General features: G+C 43.6%; 1 protein-coding gene across 1 annotated transcript; it reads right to left on the bottom strand.

Moving 5' to 3' along the window:
* Nucleotides 1–334: 334 nt before the first annotated feature.
* LOC137260203 (uncharacterized) lies at nt 335–11,576 on the bottom strand. Its single transcript, XM_067797898.1, has 6 exons — nt 11,413–11,576; nt 10,893–10,999; nt 3,931–4,125; nt 3,425–3,569; nt 1,585–1,689; nt 335–581 (listed from the first exon to the last, which is right to left on the bottom strand). The coding sequence occupies exons 2-6, from the start codon at nt 10,984–10,986 to the stop codon at nt 488–490; spliced, it is 633 nt and encodes a 210-aa protein (XP_067653999.1). The 5' UTR covers nt 10,987–10,999; nt 11,413–11,576; the 3' UTR covers nt 335–487.
* Nucleotides 11,577–13,046: the final 1,470 nt, after the last annotated feature.

The following is a 13,046-nucleotide window of genomic DNA, read 5'->3' as shown; positions in this document are numbered from 1 at the left end:
CTGTCTGTGCTGGGACGCTGGTAGCATGTATTGAGTGTCCTGGGACGTCGTTATCAAATACTGTCTGTGCTGGGACGCTGGTAGCATGTATTGAGTGTCCTGGGACGTCGTTATCAAATACTGTCTGTGCTGGGACGCTGGTAGCATGTATTGAGTGTCCTGGGACATAGTTATCAAATACTGTCTGTGCTGGGACGCTGGTAGCATGTATTGAGTGTCCTGGGACGTCGTTATCAAATACTGTCTGTGCTGGGACGCTGGTAGCATGTATTGAGTGTCCTGGGACGTCGTTTCTGATTGGGGTTCAGTTAATCTAGACTAGTCCAAGAAAGTCTAGAAAGACCTTTTTTATTTACTGTTTAGAATCTGCTGAACACGGTTAATGCGCTGATAATGAATGCTTTGCGTTTACGTAACAATCCTACTTTAGACAACTTGTTCGCAAGGCAGATTTACAGCAAAATTGGACTCGCAGATTGTGGCAAGTTCAACACACGTATGATAGGCTTTTCGACGCTCGTCCGTCGTGTTTGGAGGTCGGCTGTGCGTACTGGCTGTTACGTCCAGACACCAATGATTGTCTGCAGAAGAAACAAAGACAGCATTAATGTTCGCAACCGAGTTACATGAAATATAGGAGACAGAACGACTCCATTAATGACTGTCATTGTGTAGCTCCTCCCTGTCTAATTGTACCGGTACCTGATAGATGGAACTGAGGTCTTGATTCCTGACGGGCCAAAGCAGAATTGATGCAGCCTCGTGACGTGCGGAATCACCTACGTGCATGTAACGGCCTAGCATTATCACAATGGAGATTGGTCTTGTGTTCAGAGGATGGTCATGGAAATGTGTTACAACAACCCCGTGTAGGATGTTGGTGATGTATCAGTTCTATTCACAAATATATATCTCTTATATATTCTTTTTTTCTCCCAGTCAAGTGTAGAGTCACATGAGACACACACCCAAACCATCTGCCAAACAACACTTTCTCCTATAATTTCCGTATACATATGCAACGTTTCTGCAGGGACAAACGAGAGCTCAATCGTCAGTCATGCATGAACAAAGGAGATCATCTGTCGTCCGACCAATGGACACTTTGGAATTCAAACCTGCAGTAACATTTCCGAAGATGCGTTTTTCAGCGTTGTGCATTCGTTCCATGAGCACAAACCGGAATTACAGCGACAAAAATATAATAATCAAACAACACTAATTTTGAAAAATAAGATTATGAAATTTCACACATGAATGTGTCCTGTGCGTTTCTTTTTGGGGAGAGGATAATTATAACATAAATCATAGCTGGTCTTATGGAGTTAACAGCTGTGTGTTTTGCGATACTTTGTCCATGTGTATATTCATATGACAAATTAGGAACAGGAACATAAATCGCAACGGAATACTTTTCGAATGTGTTTGTAATTCTTTCATCAGGTTGCAACGTTTGCTGTTGAAAGTTTGGCCTTTGACAGGTAGGTGCGTTTGGCAGTCAACATAACAACTTTTTCCAATCTACGGAAGTAAATACAGCAAACTAAAACGTTTCAGTACTGTACTGTCTGTCTAGTTACTTACGTGTAGAGGTGCGCAGATTGCCGGGCCGTTTGTAAAGGCATGTTCCTGCTCTCTGGCGGAAAACGCCCATCGCTGGTCATCTCGATGTCATCACCTATCTTGGACCTGCAGATACAATCATGTGTCAGTGTGTCGTGTTTGCACATAGCACGCCGTGTGTCTGACGTGTGTCCGTGTGTCGTGTCAGCAGATAGTAAGACATGTTTCAAGGTGTCAGTGTATCGTGTCTGCAGACAGAAGGACGTGTGTCAAGGTGTAGATAGAATCACGTGTCCGTGTGTCGTGTTTGCAGAGAGCAGGCTGTGTGTCAGTATCTATAGATAGCAGGACATGTGTGAGGGTGCCGCGTCTGAGGACGTGTGTCATCTCCAACCATATATCTACGTACTATTCATGCATACTATCTTTGCACTATTCCACCGGCATATCTAAGCACTATTCCAGCTGTATATACGCACTATTTCATGAGTATATCTTCGTACGACATCAGAAAGTATATCTTCGTACTTTATCAGCAGTATGTCTAAGTAACATTCCAGAATTATATCCACTCACTATGCCAGTAGTATATCTAGGCACTATCCCAGCTGGGTATCCACTCACTATTCCAGCTGCGCATCCACTCACTATTCCAGCTGGGTATCCACTCACTATTCCAGCTGGGTATCCACTCACTATCCCAGCTGCCACCCACTATTCCAGCTGCGCATCCACTCACTATCCCAGCTGCCACCCACTATTCCAGCTGGGTATCCACTCACTATCCCAGCTGCCACCCACTATTCCAGCTGCGCATCCACTCACTATCCCAGCTGCCACCCACTATTCCAGCTGCGCATCCACTCACTATTCCAGCTGGGTATCCACTCACTATTCCAGCTGGGTATCCACTCACTATCCCAGCTGGGTATCCACTCACTATTCCAGCTGCCACCCACTATTCCAGCTGGGTATCCACTCACTATCCCAGCTGCCACCCACTATTCCAGCTGCGCATCCACTCACTATTCCAGCTGGGTATCCACTCACTATTCCAGCTGGGTATCCACTCACTATCCCAGCTGCCACCCACTATTCCAGCTGCGCATCCACTCACTATTCCAGCTGCGCACCCACTCACTATTCCAGGTGGATGTATACGCTGTATTCCAAGTGGATGTCTACCTGATCCCACCACTTACCCCTTATCTCAGTCAGGCGCTGCTGAACACTAGTATCTTCCAACCTACATCTTCATTTGGAGATCATTTAGGGGATGTGACAACAACTGACTGCATTTTGAATTACTCGCACTGAATGGGGACATGGGTGTCACAAGATGTCTCGGGCTCAACAACTGGCATTGATTGGGGACCTGGGTGCCAGACGGTGTCTCGGGCTCCCAAACACAAATTATGATGGGGTCCCAATATCAAAAGATCATGCGTTCGAATACCTAAGAGGCCGCGCGCTGATGAAGCCAGTGAGCAGGCAAGGGGAAAGCGTAGAAGCCAGATACAATGTCATGCAAATAATTATGCAAAGGAATCGTTTAAAAAGAAGATATTTATACAATAGATTGGACTTGGTGGGGGACTAGGAGTGCATCATAAGAGGATTTGATGTAGCACCCTTGATCACGGTTGATGGTGGGCTTTTAGAATTTGGTGTGGATGACTTTAGTGAGTTTGCGTTAACACTTAGTGAGGTGAAGTCCATTTTAATATAATAATGATGCAAGATCACTCTACATGTTGACTACCATTTGCTTAGGAACACTCTGAGAGAGGAACCCTATGAGAGAGGGACACTCTGAAAGAGAAACACCCTGAGAAAGGCGGGTTATTGTCACATGACCTACCACCGTTGTTCCCGTAGTCTCTTGTCGAGCCTCCGACGGTAACAGATGATCTTGACGATGATGAAGGCAGCTGCAAGCACTCCGCCGACCGCTCCAACAATAGCCATGATGATGTTGGTGACCTTCCGCTCACGGGTGATAAGCGCTAAACGTTAAAAACAAATACTGACTTTCTGCTGAGAACGAACGAATACAAAACTGTGACTAAAAGAAAACAAACTTTTAACATTGATATAAAAGAAACACGTTCTGTATCAACTTTTCACGAACTGAGTATATCTTTAGTCCTGAGGTAAAATCTCATCGGTGCTTCACGCGCCCGTCCCGGACTGACACGAGTGATAACGAATGGCCTTTAAGGTCTACCACGATTTCCCTGTAGTAAGACAGTCATGAAACCAATTTTGAGCCCTCTTTACAATGAAGGGGTATCAACTACGGGCGTATGTCTTCTATGTGAGGGGGTTGTTGGATAACGATCTCAGACTGTATGTTGAATCACGTACGAACACACTTGGTGTTGGGACGTATCCATGTGCCATTCTGACACACGGCCATCATGTCGTCCTGCGGGATGAATACCTCGGAGACACACTTCACTGGTAAAGAGGTAGTGTCAGAAGTGTAGGAGGCCGAGTCGATCATCAGGTCATGCTCGTTGTCCTTTCTCACAACCACTGGAGGAGTAGGAAGAGGACAATCTGGAACAAAACATGTGTGATGATAGTCATCCCTGTGATAGTAGGACTAACATCGCTAACATTCTCCAAACAATATTGCTGCTGTTGCATCACAAATTTGTTGCATGTCCCAAATACCTTATTGCTGCTGTTGCCTGTCTCGCATCACAAACATGTCCCAAATACCATATTGCTGCTGTTGGCTGTCTTCCATCACAAACATGTCAAAGATGCCTTATTGCTGCTCTTGCTTGTCTTTCATCACAAAACATGTCCCAAATACCATATTGCTGCTGTTGCCTGTCTCGCATCACACAACATGTCCCAGATACCTTATTGCTGCTGTTGTCTGTCTTTCATCACAAACATGTCCCAAATACGATATTGCTGCTGTTGCCTGTCATCAATCACAAACATGTCCCAAATACGTTCTCGCTCCTGTTGTCTGTCTCGCATCACAAACATGTCCCAAATACCTTATTGTTGCTGTTGCCTGTCATGATTCACAAACATGTCCCAAATACGTTCTCGCTCCTGTTGTCTGTCTCGCACCACAAACATGTCCCAGATACCTTATTGCTGCTGTTGCCTGTCTTGCATCACGAACATGTCCCAAATACGTTCTCGCTCCTGTTGTCTGTCTCGCATCACAAACATGTCCCAAATACCATATTGCTGCCGTTGCCTGTCTGGCATCACAAACATGTCACAAATACCTTATTCCTGCTGTTGCCTGTCTCTCATCACAAACATGTCCCAAATACCTTATTGCTGCTGTTGCCTGTCTCGTATCGAGCAAATGTAGAAATGCATTTTCAGAGCCAATTTGTGAGCTTATTAACACGTGGACACACTGCCACATAAACGTTTGGTATTCATCTCCTCGAGACCTTTCCAATGATATAAAATATGTCTTTGTGGCTTACTCCCTTCTGTGTGTCAAGTTAGGACTCGCTGGCCATTCCTAAGTTGTCCCGCCCCGCCTAATGCCTTATTGCTGCCGTTGCCTGTCTCGTATCACAAACATGTCCCAAATACCATATTGCTGCTGTTGCCTGTCTTGCATCACAAAACATGTCCCAAATACGTTATTGTTGCTGCCTGTCTCCCATCACAAACATGTCCCAAATACCTTATTGCTGCTGTTGCCTGTCTCGTATCACGAACATGTCCCAAATGCCTTATTGCTGCCGTTGCCTGTCTCGTATCACAAATATGTCCCAAATACCATATTGCTGCTGTTGCCTGTCTTGCATCACAAAACATGTCCCAAATACGTTATTGTTGCTGCCTGTCTCCCATCACAAACATGTCCCAAATACCTTATTGTTGTTGCCTGTCTCGTATCACAAACATGTCCCAAATACCTTATTGTTGTTGTTGCCTGTCTTGCATCACAAAACATGTATCAAATGCGTTACTGCTGTTATTGCCTGTCTCGCATCACAAACATGTCCCAAATACCATATTGCTGCTGTTGCTTGTCTTGCTTCACGAACATGTCCCAAATACCATATTGCTGCCGTTGCCTGTCTGGCATCACAAACATGTCCCAGATACCTCTTTGCTGCTGTTGCCTGTCTCGCACCACAAACACGTCATGAATAAAGGCCGGGCGGGACAACTTAGGAATGGCCAGCGAGTCCTAACTTGACACACAGAAGGGAGTAAGCCACAAAGACATATTTTATATCATTGGAAAGATTTCGAGGAGATGAATACGAAAAATTTATGCGACAGTGTGTCCACGTGTTAACAAGCTCACAAATTGGCTCTGAAAATGCATTTCTGCAGAAATTTCAGGCAGAACTTTTTATTTCTACAGAAATTTCTGGCAGAATGTTTTTATTTCACTACCAGAATTATCTTCATTTAACAAAATTCTGCCAGAAATTTCTGTAGAAATGCATTTTCAGAGCCAATTTGTGAGCTTATTAACACGTGGACACACTGCCACATAAACGTTTGGTATTCATCTCCTCGAGACCTTTCCAATGATATGAAATATGTCTTTGTGGCTTACTCCCTTCTGTGTGTCAAGTTAGGACTCGCTGGCCATTCCTAAGTTGTCCCGCCCTGCCTAATGCCTTATTGCTGCCGTTGCCTGTCTCGTATCACAAACATGTCCCACATACCATATTGCTGCTGTTGCCTGTCTCGTATCACAAAACATGTCCCAAATACGTTATTGTTGCTGCCTGTCTCCCATCACAAACATGTCCCAAATACCTTATTGCTGCTGTTGCCTGTCTCGTATCACGAACATGTCCCAAATGCCTTATTGCTGCCGTTGCCTGTCTCGTATCACAAATATGTCCCAAATACCATATTGCTGCTGTTGCCTGTCTTGCATCACAAAACATGTCCCAAATACGTTATTGTTGCTGCCTGTCTCCCATCACAAACATGTCCCAAATATCTTATTGTTGTTGCCTGTCTCGCATCACAAACATGTCCCAAATACCTTTTTGTTGTTGTTGCCTGTCTTGCATCACAAAACATGTCCCAAATGCGTTACTGCTGTTATTGCCTGTCTCGCATCACAAAGATGTCCCAAATACCATATTGCTGCTGTTGGTTGTCTTGCATCACAAACATGACCCAAATTCCATGTTGCTGCCGTTGCCTGTCTGGCATCACACACATCTCACAAATACCTTATTGCTGCTGTTGCCTGTGTCTCATCACAAATATATCCCAAATACCTTATTGCTGCTGTTGCCTGTCTCGTATCACAAACATGTCCCAGATACCTCATTGCTGCTGTTGGCTGTCTTGCATCACAAAACATGTCCCAAATACGTTCTCGCTCCTGTTGTCTGTCTCTCATCACAAACATGTCCCAAATACCTTATTGCTGCTGTTGCCTGTCTCGTATCACAAACATGTCCCAAATACCATATTGCTGCTGTTGCCTGTCTTGCATCACAAAACATGTCCCAAATACGTTATTGTTGCTGCCTGTCTCCCATCACAAACATGTCCCAAATACCTTATTGTTGTTGTTGCCTGTCTTGCATCACAAAACATGTCCCAAATGCGTTACTGCTGTTATTGCCTGTCTCGCATCACAAACATGTCCCAAATACCATGTTTCTGCTGTTGGTTGTCTTGCATCACAAACATGTCCCAAATACCTTATTTATGTTGTTGCCTGTCTGGCATCACAAACATGTCCCAGATACCATATTGCTGCTGTTGCCTGTCTCGCACCACAAACACGTCATGAATAAAGGCCGGGCGGGACAACTTAGGAATGGCCAGCGAGTCCTAACTTGACACACAGAAGGGAGTAAGCCACAAAGACATATTTTATATCATTGGAAAGATTTCGAGGAGATGAATACGAAAAATTTATGCGACAGTGTGTCCACGTTTTAACAAGCTCACAAATTGGCTCTGAAAATGCATTTCTGCAGAAATTTCAGGCAGAACTTTTTATTTCTACAGAAATTTCTGGCAGAATGTTTTTATTTCACTACCAGAATTATCTTCATTTAACAAAATTCTGCCAGAAATTTCTGTAGAAATGCATTTTCAGAGCCAATTTGTGAGCTTATTAACACGTGGACACACTGCCACATAAACGTTTGGTATTCATCTCCTCGAGACCTTTCCAATGATATAAAATATGTCTTTGTGGCTTACTCCCTTCTGTGTGTCAAGTTAGGACTCGCTGGCCATTCCTAAGTTGTCCCGCCCCGCCTAATACCTTATTGCTGCTGTTGCCTGTCATGCATCACGAACATGTCCCAAATGCCTTATTGCTGCCGTTGCCTGTCTCGTATCACAAACATGTCCCAAATACCATATTGCTGCTGTTGCCTGTCTTGCATCACAAAACATGTCCCAAATACGTTATTGTTGCTGCCTGTCTCCCATCACAAAAATGTCCCAAATACCTTATTGCTGCTGTTGCCTGTCTCGTATCACGAACATGTCCCAAATGCCTTATTGCTGCCGTTGCCTGTCTCGTATCACAAATATGTCCCAAATACCATATTGCTGCTGTTGCCTGTCTTGCATCACAAAACATGTCCCAAATACGTTATTGTTGCTGCCTGTCTCTCATCACAAACATGTCCCAAATAGCTTATTGTTGTTGCCTGTCTCGCATCACAAAGATGTCCCAAATACCTTATTGCTGCTGTTGCCTGTCTCGTATCACACAACATGTCCCAAATACCATTTTGCTGCTGTTGCCTGTCTCGCATCACACAACATGTCCCAAATACCACATTGCTGCTGTTGCCTGTCTTGCATCACAAAACATGTCCCAAATACGTTATTGTTGCTGCCTGTCTCCCATCACAAACATGTCCCAAACACCACATTGCTGCTGTTGCCTGTCTCGTATCACACAACATGTCCCAAATGCCTTTTTGCTGCTGTTGCCTGTCTTGCATCACAAAACATGTCCCAAATACGTTATTGTTGCTGCCTGTCTCCCATCACAAACATGTCCCAAATACCTTTTTGTTGTTGCCTGTCTCGCATCACAAACATGTCCCAAATACCTTATTGCTGCTGTTGCCTGTCTCGTATCACACAACATGTCCCAAACATCTTGTTGCTGCTGTTGCCTGTCGTGCATCATAAAACATGTCCCAAATACGTTATTGTTGTTGTTGCCTGTCTCCCATTACAAACATGTCCCAAATACGTTATTGCTGTTGTTGCCTGTCTCCTATCACAAACATGTCCCAAATACGTTATTGTTGTTGTTGCCTGTCTCGCATCACAAATATGTCCGAAATACCTCACTGCTGCTGTTGTCTGTCTTGCATCACAAACATGTCCCAAATACCTTATTTATGTTGTTGCCGGTCTTGCATCACAAAACATGTCCCAAATGCGTTGTTGTTGTTGTTGTTGTTATTGCCTGTCTTGCATAACAAAACATGTCCCAAATACGTTATTGTTGCTGCCTGTCTCCCATCACAAACATGTCCCAAATACCTTTTTGTTGTTGCCTGTCTCGCATCACAAACATGTCCCAAATACCTTATTGCTGCTGTTGCCTGTCTCGTATCACACAACATGTCCCAAACATCTTATTGCTGCTGTTGCCTGTCGTGCATCATAAAACATGTCCCAAATACGTTATTGTTGTTGTTGCCTGTCTCCCATTACAAACATGTCCCAAATACGTTATTGCTGTTGTTGCCTGTCTCCTATCACAAACATGTCCCAAATACCTTATTGCTGCTGTTATCTGTCTTGCATCACAAAACATGTCCCACATACCTTATTGTTGTTGTTGCCTGTCTTGCATCACAAAACATGTCCCAAATGCGTTATTGTTGTTATTGCCTCTCTCGCATCACAAAGATGTCCCAAATACCATATTGTTGCTGTTGCCTGTCTTGCATCACAAACATGTCCCAAATACCTTTTTGTTGTTTTTGCCTGTCTTGCATCACAAAACATGTCCCAAATGCGTTACTGTTGTTATTGCCTGTCTTGCATCACAAACATGTCCCAAATACCATATTGCTGCTGTTGCCTGTCTTGCAACACAAACATGTCCCAAATACCTTGTTGTTGTTGTTGCCTGTCTTGCATCACAAAACATGTCTCAAATACGTTATTGTTGCTGCCTGTCTCCCATCACGAACATGTCCCAAATACCTTATTGCTGCTCTTGCCTGTCTCGTATCACAAACAAGTCCCAAATACGATTTTGCTGCCGTTGCCTGTCTTGCATCACAAACATGTCCCAAATACCATATTGCTGCTGTTGCCTGTCTTGCAACACAAACATGTCCCAAATACCTTGTTGTTGTTGTTGCCTGTCTTGCATCACAAAACATGTCTCAAATACGTTATTGTTGCTGCCTGTCTCGCATCACAAACATGTTCCAAATACCTTATTGCTGCTGTTGCCTGTCTCGTATCACACAACATGTCCCAAATACCATATTGCTGCTGTTGCCTGTCTTGCATCACAAAACATGTCCCAAATACGTTATTGTTGCTGCCTGTCTTGCATCACAAAACATGTCCCAAATGCGTTATTGCTGCTGTTGCCTGTCTTGCATCACAAACATGTCCCAAATACCTTATTGTTGTTTTTGCCTGTCTTGCATCACACATGCCTCAAACACGTCATCGCTGCTGTTGCCTGTTTCGCATCACAAACATGTCCCAAACATACATTTATTTCAGTCGAATGAGGAGACCAGAGGTACAATTATTGCAAATAACCTCATGCATTCCCCAAAGCTTCCTTTGAGGATAAACTGAGATATTCCGGTGTGACGACTCTGGACATCGCATACACTGGTGATTCAAAATAGAAATATATTTGTAGTGGGACTGCATGCTGTCTCACCAGAAGGAAGCACCACAGAGCTGAGAACGTCAGGTCCGTGGACGAAGTAGTATTCACCATTTATGTAATGTTTGAGTCTCAAAGTAACATCGTTTTCAGAAAGACTTCATCTACAAGGGAATTTGTGTCGGCGTGAAAATATCACCCGTGGCTGCGTTGTGATTAAAACAAAAATTACGTCTTTCCTGATACAGTTGCTCCTATTCTCCCAGTAACATCATACATGTTCTTTTATCAGAAAAAATCATCCAGAAGTGCCTACTTTTTCCGGGTTTGTAATAAAGCCCTGGGCCTAGATTTTCAAAGTTCTCTTGCCATGTACTAACATTAACTTACGACTAGTACTATCTTAGCGATAAGAGAGCTTCGAAAATCTAGGCCCATGTGACACAGAAATGTGTCAGTCCGGTTTCGCTCACTCGCACACGTGGAACACACGTAATATCTTACTTACTTGGGACGACTCTAGCATTGCTGACACAACACAGGACAAAGACGGTCAAAGTGAGGTAATTCCAGACGGGGAGATGGCCACAGAACTTCATCATTGGGGGTCATAAACTGCAGATACAGTGACAACACGGCATGGTATAAACATTATTGTTATATTCAGGGAGTTGTATCAGTTGGAGACAAGGATATGGCATTATCGGCTACACAAATATCTACACTTTGGTTGACAGGATACATTTCCTTATTGGCGTTTCCTTTTCGTCATCATTTGTTTTTCGAAAGATTGAGGTTGGAAAGCTGACGATGAAGATGTTGAGGTGAGGAAGGAGAATATGAGTGTGTGAAAATAAATCTTCCGTTTGGTGACATTGAGAAATGTACTTGATAGTGGAAAGACATACGGCAGAGACATTGGGCTTCGTGAGACTGGGGATTGTGTGAAGGAGGGATATGACGGAGGGGCTGGGTGGGGAGACACTGACATGGCAGGTTTAAATAGTATGTGATTGTGCTGTACTCACCCTAGTCAAGCTAGCTATCTCCACTTCCTGATTCACACAACCGACATGGACGAAGTCCCAGATAACACGCCAGTGATACCGTAAGACCTCAAGTATTTATTAATAACAACAGATCCATACAGATCAGTCAGTGCAACCTGAAGCTATACCACACGGATCCTTCTGTCTCTACGACAGTCAGTGCAACCTGAGACTTATCAAACGAATTCAACAATTTTAAGCACAGATAAATCTGTGGGGTCTACAGTTCAAATGATTATAATATAACTACGGTAATGACGAGATAAACTTTCGTAACCTCATCTTAGACAGCACTTATGTTGCAACATTTTACCATATTTAGGCTTTCAGTGATATCTAGAATCTAGAACTGACTTGCTGTATTGGGGCTGGTCGCTTTGTACACGGTACCACGTGCAGGAAGCAATATATCAAATATGCAATGCAATTCAGTTTCGGCAAAATGTATTTCTGATGGAAAAAATTCATCCTGGCTTTGAAATAGTTTACTTTAGTGGGGTATGTATGGAATCCTTGACGGGGCATTGTGGCGTTGTCGCATTGTGGTTATAATGCATTGTGGCGCTTTAAATAACCGTTTCGTTTATGCATTCAAAGTGCGACAATGCGACACTGCCCCTTCTTGGATTCCATTTCTACGGGAGCTGTTTGTTGTGTTGTTGTGATAAGCTTGGACAGGTTGGCACGTTGTACACGTTATCGTCAGGGTGACCTTGGTAAGTGTGGCCGGCCCAGTAAACTGTACTCGCCCTGGGGGTAGTACCACGGGTAATATGATATAGGTGCGGTAGGAGTGTGAGCCGTGTCGACTATTGAACCTCCACACGAAGATGATGCAAACAATTCTCATGCAAAATAATAAGCGACAGACTTTGTACCTCAACAAACACATGTGCCACGCACATTTCCAAATTGATGTATGTTGATAAATAATGTAAAGTGACTGAGTGAATAAGATTTTCCAATATGTCAGCAATATCATGACGGGTACACTAGAAATGGGTTTCACACATTGTATCCATCTGGGGAATCGAACCCGGGTCTTCTTTGTGACCGGCGAACGTTTTAATGTGTGAAACCTATTTCTGGTGTCAATAGCGGTGATATCGATGGAATATTGCTAAAAGCGGCGTAAAGCCCAACCCACTCACTAATGAACCGTTGTGGTTTTAGTTTGCACTGTGAGGAGAGCTTGCTTGACGCATTCTCTCCTGCTGATGCCCTAGCGTCGAACTATCTTCAATGTCACAGGGCCCTGAACAGGCATTTTATCAATAATAACATAACTAAGGAGATTACACTAAAGATGGCGCTCTGAACAGGGATATGCACACGTCTCCTATTTTTTCAGTTTAGTTTTTATTACATTATTTCATTGTCCATAACGTTTTCTAATCCTTTACGGATACCGCCCAGATTTTTAAATATTAGAAAGTTAATTTGACACATCACCATTCTATCACGTCATGCTAAAGATTAGGTAGTTCTACAGAGGTACTACATGATGGTTTGAGCGCTGTCTTCAAAATAAATTGAACAAAAATCGCATGGTGTACTAACGGTCAGCACAAACTGGACTTACTCACTCCTGGACAGAAAGCAAACATACTGTC

Source organism: Haliotis asinina, chromosome 13 (assembly GCF_037392515.1).
Source record: "Haliotis asinina isolate JCU_RB_2024 chromosome 13, JCU_Hal_asi_v2, whole genome shotgun sequence".
NCBI lineage: Eukaryota > Metazoa > Mollusca > Gastropoda > Lepetellida > Haliotidae > Haliotis > Haliotis asinina.
This window is presented reverse-complemented; position numbering and strand designations above follow the sequence as displayed.

Coding starts and splice junctions, on each gene's coding strand:
- LOC137260203 (XM_067797898.1), bottom strand. CDS start 10,986: ATGATGAAGTTCTGTGGCCATCTCCCCGTCTGGAATTACCTCACTTTG. Junction 4,126..10,892: donor CAATGCTAGAGTCGTCCCAA/GTAAGTAAGATA, acceptor GTTTTGTTCCAG/ATTGTCCTCTTCCTACTCCT. Junction 582..1,584: donor CAATCTGCGCACCTCTACAC/GTAAGTAACTAG, acceptor TTTCTTCTGCAG/ACAATCATTGGTGTCTGGAC.